Below are 15,793 nucleotides of genomic sequence, written 5' to 3'. Positions count from 1 at the left end.
AGAATTGCACATGTTTAATCTATATTAGATTGCTTGCTCTCTTGGGGAGAGGGAGGGCAGAAAGAGGGAGAAAAATTTGGAACACAAGGTTTTGCAAAGATGAATGTTGAAAACTATCTTTGAATGTATTTGTAAAAAGAAAATACTATTTAAAAAAAGAAATTGAACTTAGAGTACATATTTATAAAGTCCATCTGGGTTTTGGGAAGACTCATGAGATAGGTATTTGTCATAGAACCTGAAGATAGCAAATGTAAGTTTTGAGATGACAAAGAATGGATGGGAAAAATATTTTATCATCCATACATGTGTGAATAATATTAAAAACACAAATATTTTTGTCACCTAATCAGTAAACCATTATAAGTTACAAAGTAATTAGGAATCATGTGGGAAAGTTGCCACTTGACATGATAAAAGTTAGTTTTTGCTATGCTTTCTTAATATTTGTAGATAAATCCATCAACTTATTATATGGATCTATGATATACAAGCATTTACTAACGGTATCTAAATGTTGAATCTATATAGGATTATTGAAGATATTTCTAACAACAATAAGAAAGTAAGTGTAGAATCTTTACTAAAAGGCAACGTGAATAATGATTGCAAATGTGATGAAAGGCTTGTGTAGTGTTGATTGTCAACTCTGAAATACTTTCATTAGAATGAAGTGCTGTCTTCTTAACATTGACCAGACCTCAATTCCAGACATACTGATAGAGCAAACTTAGGCCACTTGAATCTGATTTGTGTCAGAAGAGTCTCTGATTTCTTCAAGCTAAAGAATAAAATGTGACTCTCTTTAAAGAAAAATGCCGCTTCCACTACAGGTTTAGAGATAGTTTATTACTTAAACAATATGTACAAATTCTAACATGAAAATAATGAGTAACAGAATATCAGACTATTTACAATTATTTTGTAATTTTTTTTTTTACAAAAAAATTTACAAGAAGATTTCTTCTCTGTAAATAACAGGACATACATACACAAAAAAATCAAACTTTTTCTGTATTACATACATAAATAAATATTGACTTTAAATGACTATTATAGGGAACATGATTTCTACAGCCCACTTGGGTGACAGATAAGCAGTTCTGTTATCTTCACACTACAATATAATTAAAGAAAAAAATAACTTTACATATAAACCTCTGTTAATCACTCTGTAAATTGTGTAACTTGTTAATATATTCAGTAGAGATATGACAGTCATTACAGTTCATGCCAATAGCTGAGCACTGAGTTTGGGCATGCAAAACCATATATAATAATCAACATCTTTAGGTAATTCATTTACATTTCTTAAATAAATTTTTAAACTACATGCAATAGCTTTTGAGTCTCATTTCCTGATTCCAAAGTGTAAGATCTCATAACATGATATAATTATTTTGAATTTTCAGTATTAACAAAAATGAAGGATTACACATCACAAAATATAAGGGAGTTTAATAAATAAGTCAATGTCACAACACACCTTTACAGATATGAAGGACAAAATAAAATTTCCACTGGAATCATTTAGACTTAACCTTTTTTTTCATATGTTCTAAATGAAAAATGAGAAAGGTTGGCCTATTTTAGTGTTTGATTTTTAAAATATTACTTTCCTTCTGTCTCCTATGTTCCCAGTGTCCCCTTACATTAATTATTCATCTTAATGTGGTGCCCTGGCCTTCTCCCACAATCCTAATATGGGAAGAATCTCATTTACTCAATCAAGATGTCAGGACATGGCCTGATAGTTGTTCCTTTTAGCTTTATAAGAAGCAACACTATGTTCTAGTTTGAACTCTGATATGTAAACATTTCCAAAATAACCTAGAATAAAAATGATCTCCCATAAATCATATGAAAATTGTAACATGTACTTTCAAAAGAATACAAGATCATTTGCAAAAGCATTTTAAAATTTTCAATGGAATAAAAATTTTCACAAGGTAGTCTAGGATAAATCCAAGACATGAGCACTCTAGTAGGAAATAGTGTATGGTTTATGCAGTACATATTTATCTTTTCTCTATTTTCAATACTTTGTTTTTGAGTAGCTAAAAGATTTAGTTCAGTACCATAAACACTGATTACAATTATCAAATGCACTATTATTGTCTTTAAATGTGAGATCCATCCAATTTTAAAATTTTGTTTCCTTTTAAAGAATAGTTTCTAATCTTAGAAAACTAGAATTATGACTTTATCAATGTGAACTTTAGAAAGTTAAGAAAATGCAAAATAACTGACATTTTAGCCAATAATTTAATATATTCTTTTTCATAGAAACCCCCCCAAATTGGAATGATATGTTATAGACATTTAAAAAAGAAACATGTTGATATAAGCAGTTCCTCTTCACTATGGAATCTATGGTACTGATCTCATGGATTTCAGCCTCTACCTATAGTTTTAATATTTTATATTTTGGCTAACTTTAACAAAAAATAATTCACTTTTATATACATATCCATTCTTATTAGTATATTTTGACCTCCTTATTTAAATTATTCATGAATAAGACAGATAAAGAGTGATTACATTGGTTCTATGGCAAAAACAAAGGAATAATGTAAGTTTGAGCTTGTCCCAAAGTGTGTGTGTATATGTGTGTGTGTGTGTGTGTTTACCCCTCTCTTAAATTTTTGCTATTGTTGATTCTGGTTGTTGGCATCTGTGCTGGAATTTAGCATAGTTTTCCAAGGAGAATTCTGTAGTGTATTTGCTTATGCCCTTTGTGTTTTAACATGAGTTTCTTGTTTCCTTCAACAAAATGGTTTAAATCTTAGAATCTGGTATATTTCCCAAGATTTATATATATGCTTATCTAAATTAAAAGCCTGAAAAAAATCAACAGAAACTTTCATTTGGACCTTGGATTTTATGTTATATACATGATCTGCTGAGCCTTCCTGTTAGGAATTTTCAATTTGTTCACAATAAAAGGAAACTATTTTTAAAATAAATGTCTAGTTTTGATGATCTAGAATCTTACAAGTAAAACAAGTAGATAGATGGGTACATGAATAATCTTAGATTTGTATGTGTGTGTGTATTTCATGAATTCTAAATCTATAACAATTCCCTTAATTCTTTGTACCCAGAAGTACATCATTAAATGGGATTTGATAACTTTTTATGTGAGGTAAGAATGTACTGTCCTAAAATCTTAAAACATATTTTCCCTAATAAACTTCAAAATGAAAGTTGTGCATTAAAAGGGCAAAAATATAGTTATCTTCTTAAACAATAGAAAACCTTGAAGGAAATTAATTATTAAGTTCTCATTAATTCTCATTGTCTTTGGCAGGATTCCTGGGATTGTATTTTTTTTTCCAGATGCATGATCTGTTTTCAGCATTTCCCAGTACAGAACTATGTTCAATATGGTATACATATGTGTGAATGTGTGTAAATATATATGTATTACATATTTGCATTTATTTTTATGTCCATTTGATATGTACCTCTTGAAAAAAATACTGTAGTCTTTTTTTTTTCCTACTATAGCAATCAGATATCGTAATAATGTTGTTAATTGACTTTATCTTGTTTGGGAATGATTGGGGAATTTTTCATTCATTCAAATGGAAGATTACTTATTCAAAAGAATATATAAAACAGTAGAGCTCACAAGAATGAATCAAATGTAGGATAAATATTTTTCTCTTATTAACTGAAGCACAGTACTTTGTTCCCTCCTCCCAAAAAAATTCATCTATATAAGCTTCTGTGTGAAGCATTATAAAAAGTTTGGAAAAATATTTTCATTTTAAGAATGAGACAACATGTTTTCAGTCACATGAACATTTTTAGGAAAATAGATGCAAATAGCAGTTTTCCTCCTTACTTAATGAAAGAATGAGAGAATAAATAACATTGCACAATTGGGGAGTTTAAATTCCTAGACATAAGAAAAACTTCAGTTACTGGACTGGGAGACAGTGAAATGATTGATTTCCTGAAGAAGAAATGGGAAACATTCCTAGGACTAAATCAATCAATTAGTTTGATATTTTAGTTACCACCAAAATAAGTTAGTGTTACAATAATAGTCAATTCATGATTAATATGGATTTATCTGGATTTGGCGTGGGCATCAGAAAGGAATTTTAGCTACATTAACTGGGATATTCAAGTAGGGCAGAATATAACTCTATTAAACATTTTTAGGACGTGAGTAGAAATGGCAAGAATATGTCAATAGCATGCAAATCTTCATTTCATGTACCTATTTACTCTAAGTACAAAGAAATTATTTTCTAGTGGTGTCTTTAACTAATTATATGGATGTGGCCTAACTATAGCACTTGTCATATAATTTGGAGAAAACAGTTAAACATTTATTTTCCCCAACTACTATTTCTTAAATTGATATTATTCATGTATTTTCCAGACTAAGATCTCTCTAACTGCTCTTGTTTTTTAGTGCATTTATTCCTTCCCCATTTGCTTATATTACCTATCCAAAGCTGTTCTAAATTGGTCAGATATAAAAATCACTTTTCTCCAAAGAATCTTTCCCAAATCTCATCAAAGACACATTTGGCACCCTTTGTATCCAGTCTAAGAATAGGAAACAAAATTTCAATTACAATAGACATATTCTTCATAATGACATAGGTGTGCTTTATATCTTCAGTCACAGAATATGGACACTACTGTCATGATGCTTGTGGCATGCAGGATTTCAGGCACATGATTAGAGGAAAGATCTATAAAGAATTATTAAGGAATTATATGTGATTGTAACTTCAACTAGGCATGATAAGGATGGGAAAGTACCTATTTGTCCTGCAAATAATCTGTAGTTCAATATTCTTTCACTTTAAAAGTCATTTCATTTTAATATTTCTCTGGGGAAGGCTTATAATGATGTGGATGATGTTGTTTAAGATGAGGTCCTAAGAAATGAAAAAAAAAAGCATATTATAGCTATATATAATAGGCAATTGATACATATATGTTCATTAGATTGAATCTTGTAATTTTTCCATAACAAACATTTGGTTCCTGTTGTCTCTTTCTCCCTTTTCTAATCCCAACTCCCTCTAATACATACATACTATGAAAGCATAAAATAAAATAAGAAAGGAAGGGGGGGATAGTGGAAGGGGGGAGGAGGGAAGGAAGAAGAAAGGGAGGGAGGGAGGGAGGGAAGATAACCTATTTTGTTATAAATACAAAATTAGAGTTACAATGGATGAAAATAAGTCAAAATAGTATAATTAATCTTTCAACTGCTATGGTAAGGAGAGTTTTAAATGGGGTAAAGTCCATGCTTTATATGAAGCTTTCACAATTTATATTAAGGAAGGCTGTAATTAACACATGTGTTCCTAATTAGCTTGACAGATTTGGTTTTGTGAGGCAGCTAGATGACGCCATGGATAGAGCATCAGCCCTGAAGTCAGGAGAATCTGAGTTCAAATCTGACCTCAGTCACTTAACACATTCTAGCTACATGACCTGGGCAAGACACTTAAACTCTTTTGCCTCATAAAAGAGAGAGAGAGAGAGATTTGGTTTTGTTTAAAGTGTCCATACTCACTGTGAGCTGAAGATGGCAGCAGGTCAGGTGTTCGGAAAGATTTTATTGTGGCTGGACCTTCCCCTCCAGTAGTCAGCACTTGTACTTCCAATCTGTAAAGTGTGGATGGTCTCAAATTGGGTACAGTTAGCACATAGTGATCCTAAAGAGTTAAATCAAACAAAGATGAATAATTTGGATTTAGTGCACAATTAAAGCATTCTCTGCAGATATTTTGTTCCTTATATGAGGTTATTTGTTTACAGTAATACATATTCACTTGAATTTTGAAACCACATTTAAATTTGTAAGAAAAGAATGTTTCTGCTAATTTGCTTGTGTTCTCCACTGTACAGTTTCTTAGCACCTAGCTAAATTCTTGGCAGCATCAGACATTTGGCAAAGAGTAAATCTGCAAAGATGCCAATTCTCAGGGTTCACTTGTGGGATTTCAAATTTTTTTGCTGGCCTTAACATAAGACTTTCCCATAGTTTTAAGTTTTCAACTGTACATCTTTTGATGTGAATTCATAATCATTCCAATGTTAGTTAAATAGTGATATTCCTTAAAGTACAATGTATTTCAGGGGCTATGACCTTAAATGTTTGTTTCTTTACACAGAAAAATTCTTCCAACATTTGCCTAAATTCTTTAAAAACACAAATACCTTTAAAACATTTTACTTTCTAATGTTATGAAAGTTTTCCTTTTATAGTTTCTCCCTCCCTCTCTCTTCTTTTCCCCCCCACTTTTCCTCTTTCTCCCTCCCTCCGTCCTCATCTTCATGTGTGTGTCTCTCTTTTTCTCCCTCTTCCTTCTTTCCTCTCTCCTCCCTCTCCTTCTTTTCATTTTCTTCCATTTTTTTTTCCTTTTCCTCCTGTTAAATATTCTAAGTAAATTTTGAACAGGATAAAAGCATACATATTATTCCCTCCTCTCTCCATTTCCCAAAGAGTAAGTGGTTTACAAATTAGTTCAACTCTTTATATTGTTTATCTCTTAATTCAGTCATTTTTCAGGGAGAAAGTCAAGTAGGAATCATTTTGTTTAACTAATTGTTATTTGGTATGCCATTTCAAAGGGATGCTTACATACAGGAGAGGGTACAGAAGTCAAACATAAACTTTGCACATAGCATGAGCAAGGTAACCCTTACCATAAAGCTTCCCCCCAAAAAATGGTGATCTTCATTTCTTCTCTGATTTAACTGAGCAGCCACAAATTCACTGCTAGCTAAAGGCAGTCTAGGGAACATTTGGGGCCAGATGTGTTCAGTTTTCATCTGAATACTTTACAATTCTGTAAATCTAATGACCTAAATCTGAAGGGTTTTGGAGCCTATAAACTAACATCAGAGATTGAATGGGTGGGAGAACAGAGAATTTCAAGGTATCACAGAGTACATTAATTTAGAAATTTGAATTCTGAATTCAATGATGAACATTAATGGCAAAAGCAAGTACCTATTTCTATATAACACTTACTGCTGGCAATATCTGAGACTGGGAAATGATGCTGTTGGGTAAACTATTTTGTCTACTCTCTGTGGTGACTTCCGCCCAAGTGACTTGAAATCCTGTCATAGGCTGATACAAATTGGCCTTGGACATCTTCCAGGAAAAGTGTCCTGTGATATTGACTTCTTGAACAACGAAAGACGCTGACAGGTTCTCAGGCTTGGCTAACACTTTGGAAAGAAGTGGACCTGTAACAACATTAAGAACAGAATACAGTGAGCAGCAATGAAAGTAGGCCCTCAAGAATTTGTGAATCAAATTTTATTGCCTTCTTCTAGAATTTCTAGTCTAGGCTTCTAGGAACTAAAGTTGGTGGTTAGTCAAGCTACTTCTGATTTATTAAAGATGACAAGTAGGGGAGAAAAATCTAAGCAATTTTCTCAAAATTTCCTTTATTACGGCTTTTTTCTTGACAGTATATAATGATGTTCCTGTTTCAGAAAAATGTTACTTGACAGCAAAAGTATTCTTTTCTTTTTTTTTTTTTTTTAGAAAACATTTTTATTGATACCTTTTGTTTTCTTTCCCCCTCTTCAAATCCAAAGAACCATACCTTATAAGAAATAATTTTTAAAAGAAGATGAGGGAGGGGCATAATCATCAAAGAATAAAGCAGGATACTATATATAATGTCCCAAACTTGTGAACTCTCATTTTTTTTTTTTTTTTACAAAGTCGGGAGAAAAGAGGGGGGAAATAAAGATGTTAGTTTTTCAAGTATTTCACTAACAAGACTTGATAGCAGAAAAACTCCAACATAAACTACTACATTAACAAATGACAATATGAGAATGAATACTTTTAAGTCTCTCTAATGAAATTCTGAAAATATTTTCCAAGAATTTTAATATTCTCAAAAGTACACTGACTCTACATTAGATCTTACCTCCTTCACCAGGGCAGCTATTATGTTTGTGGTGTTTCCCTTTCAGAGCAGAGCAAGGTGGAGTAGTAAAGAAAATGCTTTCTGCCTTCAAACGACCTTTGGGTCTTGCTGGCTGGACAGTCACTTTATATTTGCATGAAAAAGCAAGATCTTGAAGAATTATATAATTTTCCTAAAGGAAGAGAAACCAAATATGCTGTAAATAAATTCATTAAGGATAAAACAAAATTATCAGAAGATAAATTTATCTCTCCCTCAAAAATTTTTTTTTTCCTATATATTTAGCTGACTCAATGTGGCTTTTATAAAAACTACAAAGGGGATACTGTCTGTTATGATTAATTACAATCAGAAACATTATCACTGCTGCAGGATATGTCCTTTAATATTAAACAATATCTTAGTCATTCTGCATCAAAGCGGCCAACTTCTAACACTTGGAACAAATTCTTGAACTTGGTGGCAATGGCAGTGGGTAATACAATGTTGTAAATGCTAATCTAATTTATTTTTACTTTAAGAAAACTGATTTAAGCTGTTCTGAAAGATTGCCTTTGGCTATCTGTAGCAGATTTTCTTAGAGCATATGTAAATCCCAAGAAAGTCTAATAACAGTCATTGTTACCCTTATGGCTTCTAGCCATGCTATTATCATCAATTTATCCCAGGTCCAGATTAGCTTGCTAAGGGGTCAGACATTTGGCTGGTGTCCTACAGTGTGGATCTTTAAAGTTGCATCAACATGTGAAAGACCTGTCCCAGGTATCCTTTTTGAATTTCTAATCATGCAGTATTTCTTTTATTCAGCATCAATCATATCTCACTAGTATTGGAATGCAGTATAAATTATGTCTAGGGATTTCTTTACTAAAAAGATTCTTAGAGAGAATATGGTTGCAACTGGACAGTGAGATAGGAATGAAAGAACAAGTGTAGAGTTCACCCCCCCCCAAAAAAAATAAAAGCATGACTGAGTCCCCTTCAAACTTATTTTTATTAGAGATGGAGATTAATAATCAAAGCAAGGGGTAGAGGCAGATGAAAAGAATAATTTGCTTCCCAAATAAATTTCTATGATCCTTCTCTTTCTGAGAAATGTTTAAGGCTTTGGGTGCTTAATTCAGATGGGATTAGACAAGAAAAAGAGATAAGGAGAGAATGAAGATAACTCAAGTTTATTGTCTATTTTTTTCTCTCTTAGAGCCAATTTTTATTTTAAGTAAAACATCTCTAATATTTATGGAAATCAAAAAAAAATTAGGGTTATATAAACAATATTCTTCTAAGACATTGTTTTCAGAAAGTCAAGAATCACAATTTCTCTGATTCAGTTTCTGCATCTAAAAATGGACTAAAATATTAATAGTTACTATATTGAAGGCTATTATGAGGATCAAGTGAGATAACATATGCAAAATACTGTAAAATAATAATAATTTCCATAATAATAACTAAAGGAATTCTTAAAGTAAACTACAGATGTTAATAATGTACTTTTTTAGATTCCTAATACTCCCAAGCATAGAATTATTAGGGAATTTATCATTTGTTAAGGGACAGGTCAATTCTCTGAGAGCCTCCACAACTGTGGATCAATAGCATCTGAAGGAGTTGCAGGGCAGCCTCTGCTGACACAGGTGTTATGAACTGGGAATGAGATTAATTGGAGACAAAGGCTCTTAAGAGGAGAGAGGTCAGAGAACAGCAACTGCTTCTCAGTCTCCTTGCATCATCCTCTCACAAGAGGAGATCCATTCTGTGTTGGATCTCCAGCAACCACTGTCAGGTAGATCCCATGTATTCCAACCTCTCTCCCGTGTATTCCTACAATTATTGAAAAACTACTGAGAATTTAGTGAGAGCAGAAGTAGAGGGAGGAGTCAGGAATAAAGTTTTGTTGTGAGTTGTTTTTTTTTTTTTTTTTTTTAAACTCTATTGGAAAGGAAACTGTGGGGTCAAATAATCTTTAATATAAAAAAAGCACATGGCTAGGACCTAAATAGAAAAAAAAAAAAAAGAAGAAGAAAACAAGAGAAAAATGGGATTCAAGACTAAACTTAATTTTTAAAAATGTCATAAAAAGGGAGGATTATGACTCTTCAATGTCAGAGTGGGATTTTTTAATATCTTTATGTCTTGTTAAGTATCTAACACTTCCCTGTTATGGTCACCTTTCTTTATACTATCTTGATGCAGTTAGGAAGTACATCGATTAAGTGCTCTGAGTCTGGAATCAGGAAGAATTCAAATACAGTCTTAGACTCTAATTAGCAGTATAAAATTTGGCCAGTCACACCTCTATGTACTTTAGTTTCCTCAACTGTAAAATTGGGATGATAATAGTATTTGCTTACCAGAATTATAATGAGGATTGAATTATATAATATTTGAAAATCACTTAGCACACATAATAAGTATGTAATGTTTCCTTCTTTCCTTTTTTTCCAGAAATTACTTGTCTTCTTTTACTTTCCCAAAATACAATGTGATAAATGACACCTCAAGAGAATTTTAATTCTGACTCCCTGGGAAATTTCTTTCATATCATCAAGCTTTAATACATAAATAAGAACAGTTTTATCACATATTTCTTTATTCTAGGCAATTGAAAGTTCTTTTAAAGACAAGCAAAATTCAAACAAATTCTAAATAAGCATCAACTATGCCAGACAATTATTCAATTGCTGAGGATAAAAAGGGTTTTTTGTTTTGTTTTGGGGAGTTTTTTTTAAGTCTGACCTCAACAAGCTTATATTCTATTCAACATGCTTATTTAATGCTTCATATATATTAATATTGTGCTAGCTCCAAGGGATATGAAGAGAACCCAAAGCAGTCATAGGATCACAGATTCATAAATTTAGAGCTGGATGAGACCCTAATGTCAATATTCTAAAGCCATCATTTTTATAAATGAAGAGATATTACATTGTATACCCCAAATCACACGCGCAGTCAGTGGCAAAGCCAAGTATGAAACGCTAGGTCCCTTGACTCCAACAAACAATTAATTTGTTAAAATGCCTATTGACTTGAATTGATTTGAGGAGATTAGGGCAAGACTGACTCTCCTGGTTGTACTAATCTAGGTTTATCAATAATAACAGTTTCTGTCTGTCTAACAACAGTGAGCTTCATCTGTTTTGTTTTGGAAGCTACTGGGGGGAAAAGCAAGGAGGGACTCTTGTAAGAAAAGATTATAGAGTTATTGTAGGAGCTTGGGATTCTAATTGTATCAGCTTGCTTAACACAAAAGGAAGCCACTGATGCTTTTTAAGCATGATGATTATTCAGAAATTCAATGGAAAAAGTCAAACAATTAAGATCTTTACAAATCAGATAAAAATTCAGATTTTTTTTTCATTATCCAATTTTATTTTAATTCAAGCTATGATAACATTTTTAATTTGATGTTTAGGATGCTAGGTTCTATGTGTTACAAATTTATCTTTTATATGTCCAGTTTCTAAAAAGGTCTATTTAATCTTAAATGTTAAATATGCAAGAAGATATTTACATTTAAAACAGAATATTTAAAGCAGAGAAGTAAAAAGGGGCCACACAAGTCATAGAATCATACCATAGTAGAGAAGGGAGATGAAAGGAATTTTTTTAAAGTTTCTTCCTAAATCCCCTATATCCTAAATCTAGAGAGTCTAGCATGGTATAAAAAAAAAAAAAAAAAAAGAAAGAAAACTAATTCTAGAGCCAGAGTTCCCAGGTTCAAATTCTGCCTCTAACATTATATGGATAATCTTGGGCAAATTGTTTAATCTCACTTGGACTAGGTTTTATCAGTGAAAAAATGAAGCTATTAGTCTAGATGATCTTTGAGGTCACTTCCACTTCTAGATCACTAATCACAATTGCCCAGTCAGAAGTCTGATCCAACTTGTGCTGAGACTTGAATTCAAGTCTTCTGGCAAGTCTAGTACTTTTTGTATTTTAATCCAACTGACAAGAGAACTAGATGCTTCAACAGGTAGAGGACTGGACCTGGAGACAGGAAGATCTGAGGTCAAATCTAGCCTCAAATGTTTTTTACTTGTGTGATCCTGAACAAGTAATTAAACCTCTGCCTATCTCAGTTTCCCCAAATGGAAAACGGGGAAAATATTAGCATCTGCCTCCAAAAGATTATTGTGAAGATCAAATGATATACTGTAAAGCACTTAGGACAGTACCTGGAATGTAAGACCTACTTAATAAATTCTTATTCCTTTTCTTCTTCTTCACGTTCCCATTTTGAACAAGTGAACAACTCTGAACAAGTGGCCCCCCAAATTCTGTTTTAAAAACTTTAAAGATAGAAAGTTTACTACCTCCTGAGGCACTCTTTCCAAATTTTAGAAAACTTTAGTTTTTAGGAAATTTCCACTTACATGGGCCAGACCAGTTGCTTTCTCAAGTCCACTTGTTTCATTATGAGCACATGATTCTGCAAACCACTGTACATGGTATCGATTCACACTGGCATCTAAAAATACATTTTTAAAAAAGTAACATTTTTAGCCGTCTCAATAATCCTTAAAACTTCAAAGAACAAAAGCAAGGAGAATTTTAAGATGTTTTAGTGACCAACAAACTATACATAAAAGATAGCTGCATAGCTATCAATTAGGAAAGTCTACAGCTGGGAAAATTCAACTTTTACGTAAAAAGTGATCCTTAGTCAGAAAGATATAACAATCCTTAGACTTTAATAAGAATAACAGTAATTGGATCTTACATTTTTAAAAAAAATTTCTTTTACATTGTAAACCTAATATGATCTTCAATATACATATTTCAAAATACAAAGACCTAGGGGGAAAAAAGAATTACCTAAGACACTTGAAATCCCAATATGTAATTTGTTTTTAAATGTTAAAATTAAAAGGTAGTAACAAAATTGTTCTATTTTGTCCTATCCATCTTCTTTTTTTTTTCCTGTATCTTAAAAAAAAGTTTTATTGAAAAGACATTTACTATAATGAGTTTTGTATTGGTTCAATCAATCAATAAGCTGTTAAAGGCAACTAAAAGCCAGGCAGTGTGCTAAGCACTAAGATTACAAAAAGGCAAAAAACAACCCCTGCTCTCAAGAAGTTTACATTCTAATGGGTTCAACATTAGGAAAGTAATAAATATAATAGCCACATTTATCCAATTAAAATGGCATGACCCTGCCAATAGATGAAAGGAAAAAAAAAAACTTGACAATACTGTATTCATTTATATTAAAAAATAAAAAAGAAACAAAAATATAGGAAGTATATTAATAAGTGAATGATTCTTTAATATTATAAGCATTTTCTATTGGAAAAGTCACTATGATAAACACATCTGTTTCATCTCATATCCTCCTGCAATAGAAAAAACTTTTTCTGATCCCTTTTTTCCATAACAACAGCCCCACATATACATTGAAAAAAAAAAACTGAATCCTTTTAAAAGGAAAACATGTGCTATTCAAATTTTTATTAACTAGCTACTGTTTTAAGTTCTGGAAATAAAAGTAAAAAATTAGATGATCCCTGCTAACAAGAAACTTGAATATTTATATTCATCTGAAGGAAAGGATACATCTAGACAAATATAAAATATTTTGAAAACAGCACTAACAACTAGACCAAACAGTTAATCAATCAACAAACTGTAAATAACCACCAGATATTTGCCAGATAATGGAGATAAAAATGAAATAAAATAAGTATCAATTCTGATAAGAACCTTTTAAAGATCCTCTAATTTAATCCTACTTATTATAAAAGAAATAGTAAGATGACTGTGAAAATGTTTCTAGGCTTTAAACTTAAGAATTAATCATGCCATCATTTTGTTTGTAGATGAATGCATGATAATCATCAGTAAGAATGATACCATTCAATCCCCGCTATACTGGAGACATGCTTATTATGGATATATATCTTTCCCTACATAAATATTGTTTATGCTGATAGGAACAAACTAGCAATTGGAAGAATTTGCTGTTTGAAAATTTTCTTTCCATGCTATGATATGATCTTTTCTTTTCTTTTCTTTCTTTGAACACTAAAGAAAGAAAATGCAGAAAACAAACTCATGATGCTGTCAGAAAATATGCTTTGTTATTGTTGTCTTGTGGTTATAGTCACGCAACTATATATGAAGGATGTAAAATTATACAGCTCTTATTGGTAATATACATATTGCACTGAATGGATGCCAAGTGTCTGTGAGTTTCAGGGGGAGAAATTCTTTGATGGCTTCAAGGCTATTCTAGTAAAGACTTGCTTGAAGCAGTGTGGAAACCGAAGAGAAGGATCATAAATTGTACAAAATAAACTGTATCTCTAGCTACCATCAATGGTGTTTGGTTGAAAGAAGAATAGCTTACTGGAAATTTTTGAAAGAACAAGAACAAAAGTCATTAATAAAGCATTTTCTGCAGCATATTTAAATGTTATGAAAATGAACGTGATCACTTGGAATATACCTTTTTGTCTCCATCACCTGACTGTACCAGGGTGATAAGGGAGGCACTTTTTGTTTCTAAAATACTACAGATGATATATGCAAGTCACTTTATTTGAATTTAAGCTTGCTCCCTTGGAAAACAAAAACAAGCAGTCCTATTAACTGATGAACCTGTGATCCTCTAAAAATGTGATACATTTACTGAGTCAAAAAGTATAATTTCTTGAGTATCCAGTCATTGCTGCATCCTCAAACTTGTTTTTCCACAGATAAAAGTTGAAGATGTAATTACCCAGAGAAATCTTATTAATCTCCTTTAATAAGGATCTTTAATAAAAGTTATATGTTTATTTTATTTAACTGATATGAATTTTTAAAGCAAAAAGATGGTTCTACTTCAATTACTCAATTGAATTATTCAAGTGTTTCCATGATTAATCTGATAGTGAAGAAATTAAGTACCACTTAACAATGGTCTCAACAATTCCTTATCTTGTTCATGTTTAACACTTATGTGTGAAGCCATGACATTTATTGTTAATATTAATAACAGCTATGATTTGCATGTCACCTTAAGGCTTGCAAATATTTTACAAGTATTATCTCATCTTTATAAATCTAAGAGAAAGGTATTATTATTATCTTTTAGAGAAAAGGAAATTGAAGCAAATATATTAAGTAACTTTCCGAATATCACCCATCTAGTAAGTCACTGAGGTCAAATTTATCTCAGGATCTTCCTGACTTCAGCACAGTGCTATATCCATTTCTCTACCTCACTGTTTCAATATGACAAATAAAAATGCCTCTTCTCTAAGTTTAGAGTGGGAGTTAACTATTCAATTTGAAGTACAGACTAAAATACAGTTTCATATCTCTATAAACATTATACATTCACATCATGTCAATCAATTATCATCCTCTATTCTTTCTCTTTCCTGAAAATATTGGAAAAAATATATTACCTACCTACCAGAGACCCAGACTCCCAGCACTGCCATAAACTGCCATTTTTATTCTTTAATGAATGGTAATACATATTTTATTCCTATTGATTCCTACATATTACAAAACATCAAGGCAGCTTTGATTTCTTGATATTAGTTCAAGCTCATTTTGTGATCAAATTTTTCATTTTTGTTATTTGATGGTTAATCACATCTTTCCATAAATCCATGATAATTAATCTACAAAGAGCTTTCCTCTGTTTTTAATATGGAACAAGTACCAGCACAATACTCATAATAGTATCTCTTATTCTCCCTAAATGCCAGGTCATTTTCCAGTCATATTTGTTGTATAGTATATGTTTTATATCATTTCTCATGTAAATAGATTAATATTTATATTTTATATCATATGTATTTACACTTCCCATAAATTGTTCCCCGTGGTTTAGTGACTTTACAATTTTGATTTTT

The 15,793-nt window shown here is 31.7% G+C and overlaps 1 protein-coding gene across 1 annotated transcript in view; it reads right to left on the bottom strand.

Moving 5' to 3' along the window:
* Positions 1–828: 828 nt before the first annotated feature.
* ANOS1 (anosmin 1) overlaps positions 829–15,793 on the bottom strand; it is a 230,743-nt gene continuing 215,778 nt past the window's right edge. Inside the window, exons 10-14 of the mRNA XM_003765590.3 lie at positions 12,317–12,411; positions 7,935–8,106; positions 7,016–7,236; positions 5,552–5,693; positions 829–4,904 (exon numbers count right to left, since the gene is read on the bottom strand). Of these exons, the coding sequence (XP_003765638.1) occupies positions 4,846–4,904; positions 5,552–5,693; positions 7,016–7,236; positions 7,935–8,106; positions 12,317–12,411 (689 nt within the window). The 3' untranslated portion in view covers positions 829–4,845. The remainder of the gene's footprint in view (positions 4,905–5,551; positions 5,694–7,015; positions 7,237–7,934; positions 8,107–12,316; positions 12,412–15,793) is intronic.

The sequence above is a fragment of the Sarcophilus harrisii genome, chromosome 3 (genome assembly GCF_902635505.1).
Source record: "Sarcophilus harrisii chromosome 3, mSarHar1.11, whole genome shotgun sequence".
NCBI lineage: Eukaryota > Metazoa > Chordata > Mammalia > Dasyuromorphia > Dasyuridae > Sarcophilus > Sarcophilus harrisii.
Note: the sequence above shows the minus strand (reverse complement) of the source record. Positions and strands in the feature narration are given on the sequence as shown.